General features: G+C 35.3%; 1 protein-coding gene across 1 annotated transcript in view; it reads left to right on the forward strand.

The window, feature by feature from the left end:
- The window catches only part of NISCH (nischarin), a 37,137-nt gene extending 15,918 nt beyond the window's left edge, over positions 1-21,219 (forward strand). The window contains exons 8-21 of the mRNA XM_034439325.2: positions 148-297; positions 637-705; positions 3,023-3,208; positions 3,729-3,857; positions 6,319-6,432; positions 7,992-8,100; positions 10,762-10,880; positions 11,357-11,406; positions 11,770-13,083; positions 13,912-14,086; positions 14,696-14,849; positions 15,457-15,585; positions 16,839-17,000; positions 19,812-21,219. Coding sequence (XP_034295216.1) covers positions 148-297; positions 637-705; positions 3,023-3,208; positions 3,729-3,857; positions 6,319-6,432; positions 7,992-8,100; positions 10,762-10,880; positions 11,357-11,406; positions 11,770-13,083; positions 13,912-14,086; positions 14,696-14,849; positions 15,457-15,585; positions 16,839-17,000; positions 19,812-20,440 — 3,489 coding nt within the window. The 3' untranslated portion in view covers positions 20,441-21,219. The remainder of the gene's footprint in view (positions 1-147; positions 298-636; positions 706-3,022; positions 3,209-3,728; positions 3,858-6,318; positions 6,433-7,991; positions 8,101-10,761; positions 10,881-11,356; positions 11,407-11,769; positions 13,084-13,911; positions 14,087-14,695; positions 14,850-15,456; positions 15,586-16,838; positions 17,001-19,811) is intronic.
- The last annotated feature ends 258 nt before the right edge of the window (positions 21,220-21,477 follow it).

Below are 21,477 nucleotides of genomic sequence, written 5' to 3' on the forward strand. Positions count from 1 at the left end.
TTTAATAAGAGTATGTGTGGAAAGGATTATCCATGTTTTAAACTTGTTTAGAAGCTAACAGTTTTTATCAAATAATGACTTACTAATCAGAAATCTCTATTCTCTTGCCCTTATATTAAATATTCATTTTTAATGTGGTTTGAACAGGAGGTCCTAGTACCTGAGGCCTATGAATTTGATCAGTGGGAGCCAGAAGGTGCATCTTCAAATCCTGTGACAGCAGTTATTCCAACTTGGAGAACATTAACAACTTTAGATATGAGTCATAATAGCATAGCTCAAATTGACAATTCAGTGGTAAGAGTTCATAGCAAAAATACTTCAGAACAATTTCAAAAGGGGCCCAGAAGATATCTCTTCCACTCATAATGATATAATCAGTACTTTTAATACTTGTTGTGGCTTACAGAAGATTGGATGATTACACTGAATGTTACAGAATGGTGACCGTTTTTAACCGTAAAAAGTCCGCTCTTGTACAAAATCCCTTGAAATTTCTTCTGCTTGTAACTTTTGGGCCATTGCTTGAAAAAAATAGTTCTAAAATTCTTAAGGGCTGACATCAGGGATTAATTGTTTGGGATCATGATTGATATCTTCTAATTGAACTGAAGCCTTACTATTCCTTTATTTTAGAAATTAATGCCGAAGATTGAATTTCTGGATTTAAGTCACAACGATGTACCACTAGTGGAGAATTTACAGGTTTGCTTAAAAATGTGTCTTAATGATGATGTGTTTGTATGTGGTTTTTTTAAAATTCTATTCTGAATCTAGCTGGATACTCCTTGCTTTTATTTCTCATAACAATGCCTATTTGCTAGGATTTCCAGATTGTTGTCATTAGTATTAGTTGAACTAATTAATTGATTATAGCATAGTATAATATAGTATGTACCTTTGTATTTTGTATACCGGTACTTGTATATAGTATATACCTTTGCAGTATAATGTATACCTTTGCCAATGGCTTGCATTATCTTAATTTTTTTCCATTTCAGCTCTTTGAGACTACTGTTTTTATTGCATGCAATCTATTAAACAATATTGGAGGGTAATTTGAACCAGATTGCCTGCCTTTTCTTTAGTAATACAGTGATACCTCAGTATTCGTCATTAATTGGTTCTGGGAGGTGTGATGAGTACCAAAAACAATGAGCACCAAATGATTTATTCTTATAAAGAATAGTATAATTAGTCACAAGTCAGCTGACATTAACAGGTTCTAGCTTGTGCATTGGGTACAAAACAAATAATGAGTACCTGGACAAAAATTCATGTCAAAATGCATTGAGTACCAAATTTGATGAGTTTCAAAGCTGTTGAGTACCAAGATATCACTAACTGCTACACCTCAGATAGCAATAGCACTTAGACTTACATACTCTCTGCACAGTTTGTAATGTCAGCATATTGCCACCAACAATAACTGAAAAATCTATTTGACTATGAAGTGCAGCCTGTCTCATGTCTGTTAGCTCGTGGAGATTTTCAGCGTAATCCATGTTTTAGTTTAGCATTTGAAGTCCTCAGCATCATTTTTGAGTAAATGGGAAGTATTGCTGATGATTCAGCAGAACTTTTGACTATAGTGTGTTTAATTCAGGGAACTATATAAAAGAAATATATATATATATAATATTATATAAATATATAAAACTACATTAAAAATGTTACAATCAACATTCCTTGGAGTTTCTATTTGGTAGTTATTTTTTGTAGAAATATGTATTCTTCATATAAGACATGTAATGACTCCAGCCAATTTTTCCCCTCCATTCTTGTATTTTTACTCTCTCTGTTCCATTAATCTGTTCTGGAGAATTTTTTATACCTTTAAAGCATATAAAAATGACACTTTGGAACTAGAACTAGAATTACATTTCCCAGTGATAATTGGATATGACCCAAAGTAGGGAAATTAGTGTTTAGGAGAGGTTGAGGCCACAATTTGGATCATGTGATGCTGTTATGTTACCAAAAGGTAGTGCTATTTTTAGGCTGATTTTGGGTAGAAAAAAAGTGAGAAGCCTTTTCCCCACCCTGAATTTGCTTTCACAACTCTCCTAAAATAGTTTACAATTATGACACCTGCCAAATTATGTCAGGGTGATCTGGGGACGCTGGTGGGTCATTTGAAGCATACAGGTTTACAGTGTATCACTCTCAACCTAAAAGTAATTTTTGGAATTTGGGACCAAAATTTCATCTGAGCTCAACTTAAGGATCTAATACAGTGTTTCTCAAACTTGGTGGCTTTAAGATCATTGGGAGTTGAAGTCCACACATTTTAAAGTTGCCAAGGTTGAGAACACTGCTCTACAGTAGTAGGATGACATGTTTTATATTAGAAATGCTCAAGGCTTAACTACTATGTAAAAAGCCCAATCTTGCAAAGCCTTAGCTAGTTAGTAAAGTACATGGAATAGATATTAATATGTGATTTGTTGAGTTTAAATATTTTTATTAGATGTGGAAAGATGAAAATGGAAAACCCATTCTAAACAAACAAGTCTTATGTAAATACTGTATTCATGTTTTGTTATATAAATAAATTGTTAACATTTAAGTCACTTTAGGTCATAGTGGGAAACTAAAAGAAAATTAAACATGCAGTCTAGTGTCAGCAGCCCAGATATCTCAAAAGACATTCACCTGGAGTTCCTATTGGTAAAATGTTTGTTTAAACATAGAAATGGGGAGTTCTTCAGGTTAATCTCTAATTGATGGGAAAATAAGTATCCTTCAAACTTCATAGTACCAGGTGTTTGCAATCATGAAAGTTCACAATATACATTTTCAGTATTGACATAAACCAATGTCATGGAACTGAAAAGCACAGAAGCTAGAAGGGAGATGTTGTAAAACAGAATTATGTGAACCTCTGATGCATTTTGCATACCACATGTTTAAGTGATTAGCTGAGTTTATCTATTTCTTCTGAATAGGCGCAACTGTTGTTGAATTAATACTTCAAATCTGTGTAATATGTAGCATAATCTGTTTATGTATTCACTTGTAGCATCTCTACAATCTTATTCACCTGGACCTGTCCTACAATAAACTTTCAACGTTAGAAGGAATTCATACAAAAATTGGAAATATCAAAACACTGAATTTAGCAGGGAATCATCTGGAAAGACTTTCTGGACTCAACAAACTCTATTCTTTAGTTAACCTGGATCTTAGTAACAATAAAGTGGACCAGGTACTGTGGGAATCATGTATTTGTTTACTCAGAACTAGTCATGCTATACTCAGTGTGCCTAAGATTCCAAGCTTCAATCTGCTAAGGGAATAATTACACTTCAGCTACGGTAATATTCTTAGTTAATTATACTTTCAATTAATATACTTAGAAGTCTGTTTGAAATGTACATGTTAGAATTGACTTCTATTGCATCATTTTATCTGGTTTCCGATATTTTAGAAGACCATTTTGACTTCTCTTTTTTAAAAGGAAATGTTTTAACTCTTTCTAAGTAGCAGAAATAATTTTTTTCATTAAATCTTTGCTTAAAATCTCAACAGTGTGTTTGGTCTCCTTTTCAATCATTTATTAACTTCAGAAGAGAAGTTAATTCTTAGAGCCATCACATTAAGAAAAGAAAAATATGAAAGAAATATAGCAGAAAGAAATCAGATTAAATAATGTAGATTTCAGTTGTAATATCAAAATATTTGACCATGTTTATGGATGCTTGAAATAGATGCCTCTATTTTTTCAGATTGATGAAATAAGGAATATAGGAGGCCTTCCATGCTTGGAAAAGCTTGTGTTATCCAACAATCCCTTGAGTATTATTCCTGATTATAGGACCAAAGTTCTAGCTCAGTTTGGTGACAGAGCCTCAGAGGTAAATCTTCAAAGAGTTTTTCATCTTCTAACTTTTGACTTGAATATGATGTGTGACGTGTAAACAGCATTGCCTAGGAGCAGCAATGTAATTTATAAAATGGGAGGGTTTACAGTGTTGAGAAATGCCTTAGGTTTTTGGCAGCACACATACTTTTCTTCTGAATTTGTGTAATGAAGCTTATCTTCATTAAAAACATCAAAACTGATGCTTTGACAGTTTAAATTAGATTAATGTAGTCAAAGCTGAATTTAGAATCCATTTGGAAAGACTGTTATTTTTTTCCTCTTACACCAGTGCATATTTTCATCCATCTAATAAATAATACAGCTGTTCATCTATGCCCGTGATGGCGAACCTATGGCACGCGTGCCACAGGTGGCATGCAGAGCCATATCAGTGGGCACGTGAGCATTGCCCTAGCTCAGCTCCGGCACACATGGTTTTCAGGCCTTCTGGGCCCACTGGAAGTTGGAAAACAGGCTGTTTTCGGCCTCCCCAGGCTCCAAGAAAGCCTCTGGAGCCTGGAGAGGGTGAAAAACGGGCCTACTGGGCCCATCGTGCCATCAAGTGCCAAAAGCGGGGAGAGAGCGGAGGGGGGGGTCATGCGCCAGGGGTAGTGGGATGCATTGAATTATGGGTGTGGGCACGTACACGCGTGACCCCCCCCCCCGCACTCCCCCGCTTTTGGCACACGACGGCAAAAAGGTTAGCCATCACCGATCTATGCTAAACAGTATTTGTATCTACTAACCGTGTTTTATTTTAAATCATTATTCCCAAATATTTAAAAGGATCTGGACAATAAATCCCTTTTACATATTTCTATTTTCAAAAATCACAGAAACCTAATCAATAGGCAGTATATTAGATCTACCCAAATTACTTTGTATCCAATAAACCTGCTATGTTGTTGCGCATATTATGAACTTAAGTAAAAAGCTTTTATAATTCCTAATGAATCCTAAAGTACCATCTGCATAAAATGACAACTTGTGTTGAATCGCAGATACTTTTATACTTCGAATGTCTCTATTTTATCTGATAAAACAAGCCAGAGATTTCTATTCCAATTAAATGTAAAAGAAAATACTTGGCAAGATCCCCGTTGCATCATCAATGAAGAATGAATTGTCAAAATCAATATTCTTCATGATTGGTATATCCTTTGGGAAAGATGCCTATGCTTATTCCACTTAGATGCTTTAGACAAATTGATAATTTAATGATTAAATTTCTGTGCCCTGATCACATTCCTAGGTCTACTTTCTAAACTGTGATTCCCATTTGCATTTTAACTGAAGGCTAATTTTTGTAGACATTCAGTTGAATATCTGTGTGTATTTCTTTTCGCTGTTGGAATGAAATGAGATTAAAAATATACCACTGTGAAAAAACTGTTTGCAACCATAACATTTTAGCAAGTACAGGTAGTCCTTGACTTACAACAGTTCATTTAGTGACCGTTCAAAGATAGAATGACACTGAAAAAAATTACTTATGACCTTTTTTCACACTTACAAACATTGCAACATCTCCATGGTCTCATGATGAAAATTAAGATGCTTGGCAACTGGCATATATTAATGAAGGTTATAATATCCCGGGGTCATATGATCACCTTTTGAGACCTGACAAGCAAAATCAATGGAAAAACCAGATTCACTTAACAACTGTGGCAAAACTCACTTTACAAATGTCTCATTTAACAACATTAATTTTGGGCTCAATTGTGGGCATAAGTCGAGGATTACCTGCATTTGGTTTTTACTGTTTTAGGGATCACGCTCTGAATAAGAAAATATAGCTAAGTTTGGATATTCTTAAATAAGAAATTCAAACTTGAGTTTTTCTCACATGAAAAATTAACTCTCTTGAATAATACTTATTTTAAAAAGTTAGGTAAAGAATTTTTTTAATGAAATATGGGCTGAACATGGGGATAATAACAGGCCAACTTATTGTTAAATGTATCTTCAAGACATTTTATAAGCTCCAAAAGGAATATAGCCTACCAAAAAATGATAAATGACAATATACTGTATAATCAATTAAAACATTTGCTATATTCTAGATTTGGCTCAGAGATATTGATGGTCTCAGTGATTAAATTAAAATTAAATTAATTTTAAGTACATTAAATAAAGTTAGTTTAAAACTTAAGCCACTAATTCAATTTCATTCACGCCTAAAGTTTGAAATTTATGTTATTTATGAAGATCTTTCAATCTGTTAAACCTGGGTTGTGACAAAAACAGTTTGGGTTATTTATTTCCTTTTCCTTTTTGTATTTTATGAATCTTGTATCTTTTTTTCTATCATTAAACCTATTTTTAAAAATGGAAGATCTCATTAATTTCTATTACAATTTTCATGCTGGACAAATACCATTTTTTCTGGTTGATCTAATTCAATTTATTTCTTTAGTTGAGGATTAATTTGGCTTCTTGATATCCTTCAGGTTTGTTTGGATAATACCATAACCACTGAAAAAGAACTTGACACTGTTGAAGTGTTGAAGGCTATACAAAAAGCAAAAGATGTGAAATACAAAATGAGTAATTCTGATAAGAAGGTAAGACATATGAATAGACCATTTTAACTGTCATCTCTAAAATATAACACTAAAACATATTTACAATTTTTGAGGCTAGCATCTTTCCCCCAAACTGAGATTTTATTAGCCTACTGCACTCCCAAGGAAGAAATTAACTATACTTTAATATGTCATTTGAATAAACTCTAAACTGTAATTAAGATTATTCATAGTTTGGCCATGCCGGATTAGGTCGCTAAACTATAATACAGAAATGAAATAAAAATTTCTGAGTTCCTCCCAGGTAAAGTAAAATAGGCAGATGAGATATGAGGCAACCAAGTTTTAGTCTCATTATATCATATAGTAATTTAACTTTAGGTAATAGTATTAATAATGTTTGTTTATTAAATTTATGTACCACCCATCTCATCAATTTAAAAAATATATAATATAATAGAAGTAGTCCTTGTTTAATGGCCACAGTTGGGAGCAGCAAGTCCATTGTTGGACGATGCAGTCATTAAGCAAGATATCATATGACTGTGAAAGACTTACAATATCACTTCCTATGATGTTGTTAAATGATTCATTGTGGCCTTAAATAAGGAATCACATGACTGTGACTTGCAATTTCACTGCCAGCTTTTTTATTGACTGTTTGTCAATAAAACAGCCTGCGCTGTTTGTTATTGACAGCGCAGGCTGACCTGACCACTCGAGAGGAGAGTGCCCCGCTCCTCTCCACAAGGCACACCTGGGGACTGAGACTTAAGGAGATGCTGTGGGGAGGGGCATTTGTCGGGAACAAATGCTGAATTCATGGAGGTTTGTGTGCCGTTGCGGACGTTGGACGTTTCCTGGACTTCTTGCTTTATTTCTTGCTCCCTCAATTAATTGCCTTGCTGGACTAATTGACTTATTCACTTGCCCTGCTGGATTTCTTGTTTTGCAGCTGTTGTGCTCACAGTTTGGGCTGGACTACTTGCAGCCAGAGGCTGCTCGAAGAGTGGGTGGGTGGGTGGGTGGGTGGGTGGGCGTGATCACTTTGCTCTGGGACTTGCCAGAAACATGGGAGCATTTGGGAAACATTTGGAGTAATAAAGGGGCGGTTTGAACTGTTAGCTGACTATGTTCCCTCTGTGCCATGCCCCGGGTCATCACACTATTGGAAGCTGGCTGTGAAACGTGCAAATGACAATTAGATGACAGTGGGATGCTGCAACAATCATAAACACCCCACACACCCAAATCTTAATCACAAGAGTGTGAGGATGCTGTCATGCTTCTGAGTGTGAGGACCAGTCATAAAGTTAGCACCATGGTAACTTTGAATAGTTACTAAACAGGACAGTCGTTAAATGAAAACTGCATGTGTTAAATCACTCCAAAATACTCTATCCATGGCAATAGCAATAGCACTTAGACTTATAAACTGCCCCATAGTGCTTTACAGCATTGTCTGGGTGGTTTACAATGTCAGGATATTGCCCACAATAATAATAATATTATTTGCTTGTATGTCAGCCCTTGTTTTTACTTGGTAGGGCAGCTTTGTAACCTTTGTTCCTAGCCCTTCTGTTGTTGTTTTTTCTTAGATCCCTGAAGATTCCAAGCTTTCTGCCACCAGTTCAAAATCAAACTGTTCTTTTCTTTCTGCTCATCCTGCCTCTCCTTCTCTGCCACGTCCTGTCAGCTCCAGTCAAGGTAATCATGTATGTATCATGCTGCTAGGCTGGGCCTCTTGGTTCTGCCTTTGTAGGCTGCATTGATATACATGAATTTATCTATATAGAAATGGCAGCCACAGTAGAAAATTTTGCTTGCTCTGAAGCATTCTTCATTATTATTCTTATTTGAAAAATAGTTTTATAATTAGGAAACATCTGTAGGGCGTGTACTTCCAAGTAACATATATGACCATCTCTAAAGCATTCTCTGCTTTCCCACCCCACAAAATACTTTAAGTCGAGCTAACCGCAACATTATTATGTATTACTCTATTTGTACAATGGGTACTACTAGTAGATAAAATATTTTCAAATTGGAAATATCCAGAATCTTTATTGGGAAAGTACATAAGATTGCATTTCAGCTGCCAAATCTGCCAAGTTTTTTCAATAGTAACTTCTTTCAGGGCAGTATTGTTATGATAGTACTCTATTGATCCCAGAATATAAGGCTGACTACTGTTCCTTGCCATTTTTATAGTTTCAGTCTTTATTTTCTGTAAAATACCAATAAGATATCATTTCTCCCAAAGCTCAGATGGTTTTCCAAGTGTCAGAATGAGCAGAATTCAGTAGTATGTTAATGAACACATGAATATACATTTCTAAGACTATATATTCTTGGAGACAATGAGCTATGGTACTAAGAACCCATGCAGTGTATGTTTGGGTTCCTGATTTCTGACTCTCTAATCTGGATTAGAAGCTTCGAAACCTGCTGATTTGTTGGGATAAATTGTAAAAAGAGCACTGAATAGGGGTCATTCAGTTCAGTTTTATTTCATAATTGAATACAAGAATTTTTATGACACCATCTGTTTCCACTAATCATATTAGTGGTCATTGAGGGTTTTTTTTTAAAAAAAAATGATGATCCAAGATTTAAATATTTTTACAGGAAACAGAAAATAGTACAAATAATACTTTAACTTCCTGTTATCTTCAGTTTTTGCAAAACTATAATAGATTATTTTTCTTTTTAACGAATATCTCAGAGCTTCAAATGTTTCCTGTGGAATAAATTATAATACATAAATAACATAGTATGTAATACGATAATAAACCAATACATTTTCAACTTCTTAAGATATTGTATGTATATATTGTATATTAATAAAGAGGCAGATATACAAATCACACAAACTTCCTATTAATAACTAAAATGCTAATATATTCATACATAAATTCGTGTGTGTGTGTGGGGGGGTCTTTGGTTATATTATATATAACCAAATTATATATATATTTGGTTATATATATATATATATATATATATATATATATATATATATATATATATATATATATATATATATATATGAATAATAAGAGATAACAAATATAATCTATTTGTATTAATATATTTATATTTTTGTCATACTAGGAATACTCTCTCCTAAACAAAAATACTAACTTCCTAATTAATAGCCACAGAATTATGCTGCTATTCTGAGCAGATCTCAGGTCATGGATGGCAAGAATATTGCAAAGAAATACACTAAAAATAGAACTGCTGCATTTTTATTATGTTGCATTTTTACAGGATCTGGGAGGATCTCTCTAGTGCTAGAAGATACATTAATTTATTGTGTACATTTATATTCTGTGTTGTGAGTCCCGCACGAGTTATTCTAGATAAATGGGTGGCCATATAGGTTTTTTAATTAAATACATATTCTGCATATAAGCTGAATCTTCTCTGGATGGCAGCATTCTCTCTGGATGAAGCCTAAAATAGTGGGGATCAGCCTGTGATTCACAGGATCTTAAAGTCTCTTTTTTCTTACAAAATTTACCTAGAAAAAATGTAAAAAAAACTCTGTCCCAATCTCAGAGCTGGCATAATAATTACTTCTCATTAAATGAAATAAGCATGTGTTAAAAAGGTGAGATACTGCCCCACCATCTTGGTCAATAGTTATGGTTTAAAAAGTTACACTTTCTCTAGCACAGTCTTCCTTCCTTTCTCATCACTTATGCATGCTCTTGTAGGAGTATTTTGACAGCCTTTTACGCATGCTGCAAAGTATACACACTTCTGCCATGAACAGTTTCCACATTGCTTTTTCTCCAGTCCACTCAGTGATGGGAATGGGAAGTCATCAGCAAAAAATTAGATGCCTCCCTCATTTGATAACATATTACAGGATATTCTCCAAATGACTTGAGTATGGAATAATACATGCTTCCACAGTTAACATAATCCAAGTTATATGAAAGACTTTCAAATATAAAGTTACTTTCAAATTTAAGTTGCTTAAATTGTTTCTGAGGAAGGTGTAAATCTATATACACAGATTGATCATATTTATTGTTGTACAAATAAATAAAGCAGTTTGGGTGGAGAAAAGATGCCAAAAATTTCATGTGTTTAAATAGATTGGTTACAGGGTAAATTAAGTTGGAATGTTAACTCTGCCACCAGACAAAGTGCATATTATCTGTTAGACAGAATTCTCTGTAGTCTTTACCATTGGGGTAATTTAACATATAGGATGAATCAAAAAGTACATTTATAAATAAAATATTCTATTGTTAATAAGTAAACACACTTCTGTGAAATAGAATATAGTTTGGTATATTTTCTGTGTATGAATGTTTGTATATTTGTTTAACATTAACTGTTTCTGTTTTGTAGAAATAACACACAAGAAAACAGCCCTAGCCAGCAGCTTCTCATCAAGTAGTTTGACTCCTAAAAGCCATACAGTTACCCAAAGATGCCCTGAAACACCAGATTCACATAGTGCAAGTCAGGTAATGAATGGCATGTTCAGTTGAAAAATACTTCATACCTTTTAAGATGGGTTTAAGTTTCTTGAACTGATTTTCCTTGGTCTTGTCAAACAAAAGATCAATGAAAGGATTCTGTAAAGTAACTTCTGAGTAGAGGAGATAATTTTCTTTACATAGCATAGACTTTCTATACACCGAATTTATGACCATTTTGTATCTTGGTTAAAAATACAGATAGTTTTGATTGAGACCACAATTGGGATGGCAACTCAGTTGTGAAGCAACTGTGCTCATAATAATTATTCATAAAATGTATGTGCTGCCTGACTGCCAACAATTCTGGATGGCTTACAATCATTAAAGCATTTAAAACAAAGAACAGTAAGAAAATATATATGTATAGCACAAGACAGAAGAATAACGATGTTTAAGAAAATAAACCCAGAAGGGAACAGAAAGATCAGTTATCTTCTCTTTTTTTCCCCTTTTCTTTGAAGGTATCTGCTCCAGATTTGGACTTTTCTGATAAAAGCACACATCGCATGTGGTGAGAGTGCAGTTTCAGTTTGATATTCTCTTCTATCTGATGAACTCTGACATAATATAAAATGCCTTTTGCAGCCTGATTCTTTGAAGAATAAAAAAAAAACAATAGCAAAAGTTCATGAAATATCTTACCGAGGCATAGCTGTCCTCCTTGCTTTCCCCTTTTTTGCATTACTAAAGAAGCCCGGGCAACTCCATAAGGCTTCTGGGTGAATGAGCTTTATGCTTTCAGTTACATTAGATCTTTGCCATATGATTCAGTTGTTGAGAAACAAAACTAGATTTTGAAACTTTTTGAAGTCAATATTTTAAATTAGGTTACTATAGTTTCCTCCTTTCTTTCTGTCTTTCTTTCTTTTTAAAGCTTGGGATATCCAGAAGAAGGACCCGATTCCTTGCCTGACTCCCTTAATACTATTACTCTGCCTTTCACTTGTATGTCATACGCTACCACAAATCAGGACTTTGTGCAACATCTCTCTACCTTGATTGCAGAGGCCGTGGGACATGTGCCCCTCTTTTCAGTGGAAAATGAGAACATGGGAGATCTTTTGAGTGATTCTGGAGTTACAGAAACTGAAGATGGCTACTTTGAAATGGGACTTCATGAAGGATATCAGATCTCTAAAGTGGCTCCCACCTCAAGTGGTGTGCAGACGACCCAAGCAAAACAGGATAATATAATCAAAATCCTCTGGAGTTTTTGCATTCAGGTTCACAAAGGACACAGGCAGTTTGCTTCCTGTTTTGTTTTGGCCAGTAATGTGATAGCTGTATTTGAAATTGTTCAAGATTCGAAAGGAAATTGCCAGCATATACTTTCTGCCTTGAAAGTTGTACTTTGCTTTCCATACTCTGACCTCAGTGAATTTGGTTTTTTAATACCAGAAATATGTTTGATGCTCAACATAAACAATGGAGATACCTGCTTGTTTGTTGTGTCAGACACTCAGAATCTGCAAGATTTCTATTCCTGTTTACACCAGTTTCGCGCTCGGCACTATAAGCCTGCTTTAACGGGTTCTGTACTGTATTGTGGCAAAGCTAGTTTGCAAGAGTTTGTCTACCAGCTGATGGGGTTTTATCATATTTCATCTGAAAACACGGAGATAAAAGGTTGTTTCCCAGTTTATCTCTTCTGTCATCATAAAGCTGATGGTCAAAAGGAACTATGTCTGCCAGAACAGGGCAATGATGGTAAAACCTGTTCTAAGCATTGTGGTTGCTCTGCATTTTACTCTGCAATTCATAAATCAGCCGGAGAGAGCCATTGTATGCTGCATCCTTGTTGGATATTTCTTACACCTCATCACCTTCACATAGTTAAAGTTGATTTTAATATACTGCCAGGTAAATTCATGGACTCAGAGAATGCCAGGAACATTTTCAAACTCAACAGAATTCCACTGGCTTCTGTTCTTTTGCATCCCGTGTGTTATTCAGTTCAGCAAGAAGGTTCATTTTCAGACGGATACATCCTGGAATTGATAATTGGCTACAGATTTGTCACAGCAATATTTGTCCTACCTCATGAGAAATTCCATTTCCTGAGAATCTATAGTTTTCTGAGGACTCTCTTGCAAGACATCAAAACCATAATTATTTTTAAAGATGCTAATCATGTAGAATCAGTCAGAAATTCTTTGACGGACTGTTTAAGGCATGGTCCAACTACAAGGTAAGTATATGTATTTTTAAATTAACTATTCAAAACCTGAGAGTGAGTCAGATGTAGCGGTTAAAGGTATTAGATTGGAAACCACAAAACTCTGAATTTTAGTCCTGCCTTACGTTCAAAGCCAATTGAGTGTCTTTGGGTCATTTGTTTTCTTTCAGCCCTAGGAATAGGGCAGTGGCAAAATGCTTGCAAAAAATGTCAAGAAAACTGCAGGAACTTCTCCAGGCTGCTGCCAGGAGTCAAGCCTGACTTGAAGGTATAAATATTCAAAACATAGAGGAACAATGAGAGTTTTCAGTTATTTGAGTCAAAACAGTAGGTAGGATATATATTTTGAATATGATTCTTGTCACTTACATTAAGTGTACAGGGGTTTAAGGCACCTTGTTATTAAGCTTATTAAGACCAGCTGCCTGCAATTACTGCAGGGTTCGAATCTCGCCAAGGCTCAAGGTTGACTCAGCCTTCCATCCTTTCTAAGGTAGGTGAAATGAGGACCCAGTTTGTGGGGGCAATAAGCTGACTTTGTATAAATATACAAAAGGATGAAGGCTATTGCTGAGCACATTGTAAGCCGCCCTGAGTCTTCGGAGAAGGGCGGCATATAAATCAAACTAAAAAAAAAAAAAGGTTGTTAGATATTTTAAAAATAGCTTTGGTAAAGAGTTCTAATATCTATAAAGTTTATGAAAACTGCTCTATGCAAAATAAACTGATATTTTGAAAGCCATACTATTCTATGAAAGAGTAATAAGATGTTTATTTATATAAAGCACCTAGAGTTTTATTTGTATTTCTCTCTGATAGTATCACTAATTTGTTTTCCAGCTTTTGCAAGCCTCGTTTGCCATTCTCATCTTTGTACCCATCTGAATTTCTGATGCAAAGAATTACTGATGAGAATCAGATACCTCTGCACCTTTCCGTCTCTCCATCTCTTCAATATGTAGCTGAGCTAAAAGAAAAATACATTATGGAATTTTTCCATAACAGCATTGCTGAGGTATTAGTACACAAAGATAAGAGATTCCAGGAGAGAAGCTGTGCTAGTCTGTTTTAATGGCATTTGAACATCAATTTTTTCATCCAGTCATAGCGTTTGTTGGGATGGTACAGATGGGAATATAGAGTTCATATTGCTAAAATTGCCACTTTATAACTGCAGTAATGTAGATTTCTTTAATTGACCTATAATGAAAAGGGCAAACTAAGCTGCAATCCCTAAAAATCAGTGTTCAATAAGTATATATTACAATCTGAATTTTTTAAAACGATGCACTTTGTACTTAAATGCGTAAAATAATGGGGATATAATTGGGTCATTGATGAGGTACCACAAATATCAAGGTGCATCCTTGAATTGAAAGAGTTGACACACAAATGATGACGATGCTGAAGAATCACTACAAACATTTAACAAAACTCAGATGTTATATTGATAACTTTAAGCGAGATAAAGGGGAAGGAAGACGAGATAATTTATTTTCATAGTGGAATTTACATTTGATATGCAAAGTAATAATAAAATGTGAGTCTTTCTTAGTCAAGTCAAAGAAAATACATCCAAAATTATACTTGAACTAAAAGATTAACTGCATTGTCAATATTATAGGTTGAAAATGAAGAACTAAGACACCTCATGTGGTCATCTGTTCTGTTTTATAAAGCTCCGGATATGGAAGTGACAGCGTGTGTACTACTTTCAACTAAAGCTATTTACTTCTTGTTGGATGATTCTGTGACACATTCTAATGATCACCATTTAGGTATGGTAGAACAGGCTGGTTCCTGGCTTTCAAAACATTTGCAGATTTTTAATCACACTAAGATCTATACAAAGGTGCCATAATTTAAAACTCTTGCTTTGAACCTATGTTATCCCAAAATTTGTAAAGCAAAAGTTTGAGGAAGCCTCATAGTTGGTGGCATGTTTGGGAGTGACAGGCTTCCCTTATATAGCTTTAACAGAATTATGAGGAGGTGTTTTCAAGGAAAACTTTTCAGAAAGGAACAGGGTTTTTTAATTCTGATTATCCATTAAATTTTCTGTTAACACTTTCCACAATATTTTTATTTGGTAACTCAGAAAGTAGGGGGTGGTACAAGTGTTGTTTCAAGGCAGAATTATATGGGTAAGGAGCAAACTATATTATTATCGGTGTCAGTGCACCCATCTGGTACTGGTTCGTGTTATGTACATGATTCAGATTTAAAAACCTATTTGTCAGAGTAATACATAGCTGCACCTTCGATAATGGCTTATTTCAGATAAAGATGCCAGATGCAATTATGAATATTAATTCTCCTGATACCTGAAACTAATTATTTTTAAGGCAATTAGGTATTGACTACTGTACATTTATCATCCACTAGGTTTTTGGGGCACTGATGTCTTGGATTATGAATTCAGCTCTTTCCATCTCACTCCTTGCTTAGTTCTAAAATTAAACGATCTGTATTCAGTGAACATTGGACTTTTTGATCAGTATTTTCGACTTACTGGTAAGTTGCATTGAGATATCTTTCCTTCTTCATTCCTGCATTTTTTTTTATCAGCAAACTGTTGATTAGAGGTGAATCCATTCATTATTCCTAGTACAGGACACACTTTATCGTGGTTCTTTGTGAGCATTTGAAATAATATGTCATTAGCAAAATTCCTTTCTATGGGTTGTATAAGGAATGGTTCAACTGATGTCGTTCTCCCTAGCACTAGTGTGTAGGAGAGATGGTATTCCCACACCACATGTTATTTTCTAGAAGACTAAAAGGAATAAATGACGGGGGGAAATGAAATAAATTCTATAGCACCACTTCCTGAATGTATAACATTGAAACTGAAATATGTGACAGCAGAATCAGTTCTTCCTTTATTAAATAAACCAATCTCAGAAGTGGTAAATAAATCCAGCCTTGGCTATGATTGTGGCTGTGGCTGTGGCTAAGGCTATGGCACTTATTCATTAAATAGTAAATTTTTAAATAGTAATAAGCAAATATTCACTGGAAAAAGAGTTTAAAAGATACAGTTGTTAAACTGTCAATGATTTAAAGCAGAGATGTCAAACTCAATTTCATTGAGGGCCACATCAGAGTTGTGTTTGACCACGGGGGGCCAGGGGGGCCGTGGGCATGGTGGGCATGGCCAGCTTGATATTACTCATGTCGGGGGCGCCTGTGGTGGCCCAAGTGCTCTGCCAGGGAAAATGGGCTCCCAAACTCCGTTTTCAGCTGCAACGGCCTCCTGCAACCCTCTGCCAGCAAAAATGGAGCTTGGCAAAAAAATGGCAGTGTTTTATAGAACAGTGTGTGCCAATTTTTTTTTTTTAATTTGATTTATATGCCGCCCTTCTCCGGAGACTCAGGGCGGCTTACAATGTGCTAAGCAATAGCCTTCATCCTTTTGTATATTTATATAAAGTCAGCTTATTGCCCCCACAACTGGGTCCTCAATTTACCTACCTTAGAAAGGATGGAAGGCTGAGTCAACTTTGAGCCTGGCAAGATTCGAACTTGCAGTAATTGCAGGCAGCTGGTCTTAATAACAGGGTGCTTTAGACCACTGTAGTACCAAGGCTCTTGGTATTGAATGAAGAAATGATAATATTTGGAAATCGTTATAATTGTTTCACTTGATATTTTTAATTAAGTAGTATGTGAAATTTATATAAAAGTTCCACAGTATGCATGTGTTTAAAAGCTACCCTAATTTTGTAATAGTATTAGAAAGAATCTTAGTTTTGTGTCCTTTTCAGGACATTCAGCGGAACATATATTAACCTGCCTAACCAGAGACAGTTATAGTACTCACGCTTTTATCCAGCACCTCATGGCAGTGCTCTCACTCCTTGCAAGGACGCCATCACCAGAACCAGTGGATAAGGACTTCTACTCTGAATTTGGGAAGAAAAATACAGGTAAAGTGATTTAGAAATATTTTAGTAGGCTAAATTTATATATTTCATCACACCTCTCTAGGATAATGTTCATTTGATTTGCTAAGATTTTACCTTTTGATAGCAAATCATCAAGAATGGCATTTTGCATTTGGAATGATACTTATTTTTTCTTCCTAACATTTTCCTGCAAGTTTGCTTTTTTAAAATCTCGATAGGAATTGAGCAAGCAGCTTCTCACTTGAGCTGACGTTGTGGGCTGAGATGGAGTGACTGGGCCAAAGTTACCCAGTCAGCTTTCATGCCTAAGGTGGAACCAGAACTCTCCTGGTTTCTAACATGTTGCTTTAACCACTAGAGAAAACTGACTGTCATTTGCATATCTTTTGCTAAAACTAAAGTAGGCAACTCCAGTTGAAGTAAAGACACAGCATCTTGAATGTGCAGCTTAGAGAATGACAATTGGGTTGCCTGAGTGAACAGAACGAAATAACAAGAGAAAAGAGGAAAAAAAGGAAGAGAGGGAAAGAAGGAAGGAAATTGAGGACATACGAATTGTTCAATTTGTTACTGGATTGGTAGGTACTTGGTGCCTGCTAATGCAGGAAAAAAAGTTAATGTAAATTGGAGTCTCTCTTCCCTGGAGAAGACATTTATTATTCCACATACTTTCTCATGCTTGTCTATTGCTTTTTCCCAGGCACTGAGTCTGATGGCGAAAAAAAATTACTGGATACTCCTCAGTAAAAATGAAATTTTTAGAATTGACATAACCTGGTTAGCAAAGTCAGGAAATTTTTGTCACACCCACATACCAGCATTGTGACAAAGAGTTTTCCACTTCCATGTAATTCATTTTCAATTTGTTCTTACTCATGCAAGCTTTGAGAACTTAAAATTAAACTGAATATATATTCTGACTTTGGAAATCCAATTTCACTAATGAACACATTCAGGCCTTGAAAATATATTCATTGTTATCAACAGCAAACTCAGCTACATATTCTCATTGGATAATCTGCCCACATGTCTTCATAAATAACCAATGATAAAAAATCAGCTGTGATTCACATACATTGTAGAGTCAGTGAACCACTCATGGCTCTCAATGTGGAAGTGCACATGTTCCTTGGACACTTTTCTTTTGCATGGTTTTAAATTACTAATAATTGAAAACAGCAGTCAGAATGTTACATTACACCATTAGAGGGCATTCCCTGTGACCTGTGCACACCATGCATTTGGTGATTGAGCCACACCTGAGATTTAAATTGGTTTTAAGCAACATTTCTAGTTAATCTTTTCTTTAAAAGAATCAGAAGAAAATGTGCTGATCTTCTTGGGTCTGGTCTAAAGAGTTAAAATAGGAAAGGAGGATAGAATCATTTAGTTACTGGATGCAGACGCTACTCTACTTCTCGCCCCATATTTTGAAAGGATACTTCCTTCACATGCAAAAGTAATAAGATTGCAACATCTGGCCTAGCTCTTTAACACAATTTTATTGCGTTTTGTCATTTCTTCAGTATTTGTGCCATTCTTTTTAGTCCTAAACTGCATCTGAATGATTGTATTCCCATAATACAATGTATTCTGTATTATATAATTCTTAAGAAAAGTAGACTAGCCCTAAGAAAAAGGTAAAATTGTAAATAGAAAGTATACCATGTTGAAGCACCAGTCACAGATGAAATGGTGTGGACAAAGGCATGTTTTAGTGTGGCCAACTAAAACAGTGATAGTAATCAGAAAATAGAGCAGTTTCAATGCATTAAAGCTTAGCATGAATCAGCGTGGTATGGGTATTTCTATGTCTGATATTGTATGTCTTTGCTTCACGTGTCTATTCAGCTGCATAGCTTTGCACCAATTGCTATCTCTCAGCCATAATGTATCTTACAATAGTTGTTTTGTAAAAGCACATACAAACCACTTCAAACAAAACCACTTCAAACAATAAGAGAAATCTCCCCACAAAGTTTCAATAAAACTTACTTCGCAAGCTTAAGTTTCTTTCATGTAAGTATTTCATGATGAATATGTAGGTGTGGTTTTGCTTATTAGATTTATAGCTTGTCTTTTTGTTCAGCAGCAGCATACACGGGACTCCCTGCTTGCCTTTTTCTGTAACAACGATCCTATGAAATAGATTGGCTCAAAGAGAGTGAGCAGCTTAAGGTCGCATCACTGAGCTTCAAGTGAACTTGATGGTGCCTGTCACAGCCACTACACCACTCTTAACTGTTCAAGAGTGTTAAAAATCTGAACAAATAGTATAATTGCCTCTGCCCAAAAATAGAACAAAGATATGATCAGTCTTATCATAAGCACATATGGCCTCAGAAAAGCCTGCCATGTATTCCCACTACCCTAACCTATCTTGTCAGGGCATAAACCTCTGCTTGTCTGGCTGTCTGGGATCTTCATAAAAATAAATAGGAAGAACATACCATCCTAAGCAGTTTGAAGAAAGGACATTAATTAAAAGTACACTGAAAAATCTGTTTATATTGGATTGCTCAGGTTGCTTCATACAAATTATTTTAGCAAATATCAAAATAATGTACATCTGTTATTGATGTCTTACAGTATATGGAAGTCTAAAATTAAATGGAAATAATTTACCTCATGAGTACATGTAGCACAGGTGAATTTTCTGATTCATAACTCAGTTTCTTTGGGTGTGATCTGGTATTTGTCTTTTTCGTTCTTTATAGTGTGTTTTTAATCATTTCACAGTTTAATTTGAGAACTTTTTTTTTCAGGAAAAAGTGCTCTGAATTAGTTCTAAATTTAATTATTCAAAATATATAACATTCTTTATTATTTCAGGAAAAATGGAAAACTATGAACTGATTCACTCTAGCAGAGTGAGATTCATATATCCCAATGAAGAAGAAATTGGGGACCTTGCTTTTTTGGTTGCTGAGAAGATGGACAGTGTCATGAAATCCCCGTCCCTGAATCTACTCCTTTATGTGTTGGCATTTCAGGTCAATATTACAGAGGGGATTGCTCAGGCCTACAGTTCCCTCCAGCCTAAAACACTGATCCTAACTAGCTCAGATTTGTTTCTTTTCAACGAGGACTACATCAGCTACCCACGGCCTGAGTTTGCAAAGGAACCCCCAAAGAGAGACAAGTATCAGCTTGCAGATGGAAGAAGAATCCGTGACCTAGATCGGGTGCTCATGGGCTACCAGGCCTATCCTCAGGCACTCACATTTGTTTTTGATGACATTCAGAATCATGATCTCATGCAGAACCTGACCTTGGATCACTTTGGCAATGTCTTCAGTTTTCCTAAAGGACAATCTGCCCAAGAGGATAATGTAAGCCAAGAGGTGCTCTGGTGTGTCTTTATCCCAAGTCCCGATAGCCGTGAAAAATTGATCTCACTACTTGCTAGGCAGTGGGAGATACTATGTGGTAGGGAGTTGCCTTTGGAGCTCACCGGATAATCTTGTTGGATTTAAATATTTCAGCTCATCAGGTCTACCAATTATGAATTAAAGCACAGTACTGACTGAATTAACCCTGGATCAGCATTGTCTTCACAGCAATGTCACATTATATTGGGGGGTTTTTTCCCTACGCTTTGCCATTGGTATTTCTTGTGCAGTGGGGGTGGGGTTTACTATACAACTTAAGCTGCTAAATGATTGTCCTGGGATTTTCTAAACTCTATTTTTATGTAGCAAGTAACATGTTCCAGATTCCTAATTAAGCATTCTAGGCAACTGTATGGAATAAAAGGAGTCAGCTTTCATACTTCCATTTAGGGCTGTTAATGTTTCCACTGTGTTTTTTGTACAATGCTATTCTACACACACACACACACACACACACACACACACACGTATATGTATATGTATCAAGTTGCTTGTGCTACGTTAAGGTGCAATGTTCTTTGTACAAGATGTACATTGCTTATACTGCTAATAATTATTTAATGATATTTCTTATAATTTTTACATTTTGTCTTTTTATGATGTATCAATTTTTTAATTTTGTCAGCTAATTGTGAACATGATAGAATTCACCTAATTGAATGTTGATTTTACATGTGATTTAAATTTTGACAAGATCGAACAAAGTTACTGGCTTGATTTCAATACCGCAGACAGAATGATTGTCAGGAATGGTAATAATTATTTGATGCCAACAAATATTTGTTGTTAGGAGCACCTTGTTTCTGTTGCCAAATTTCTCAAAAATAATAAATTGAATTTTGACACAACTGTTGTTTACTCAAATTTTTAGGATATAATCAGATTCTTATTAATTTGATTACAGTACAGGTCAGAAGGTGATGAAATAAATGAAAAGACAAAAGAGACTGTGAAAGAATTGATCCAAATCCTGTGCAAAATATTCCAGAATACATTTGGATAAAAGGTGTATAAAAGAACACTTACCATCTTCTCTTCCTTCTATCCCATTAACCTGCAAATAGCTTGGTTTTCGTCCATTTGCTTTCATTCAAACTTAAAATCTT

Source organism: Pantherophis guttatus, chromosome 2 (assembly GCF_059756535.1).
Source record: "Pantherophis guttatus breed Tessera chromosome 2, ASM5975653v1, whole genome shotgun sequence".
NCBI lineage: Eukaryota > Metazoa > Chordata > Lepidosauria > Squamata > Colubridae > Pantherophis > Pantherophis guttatus.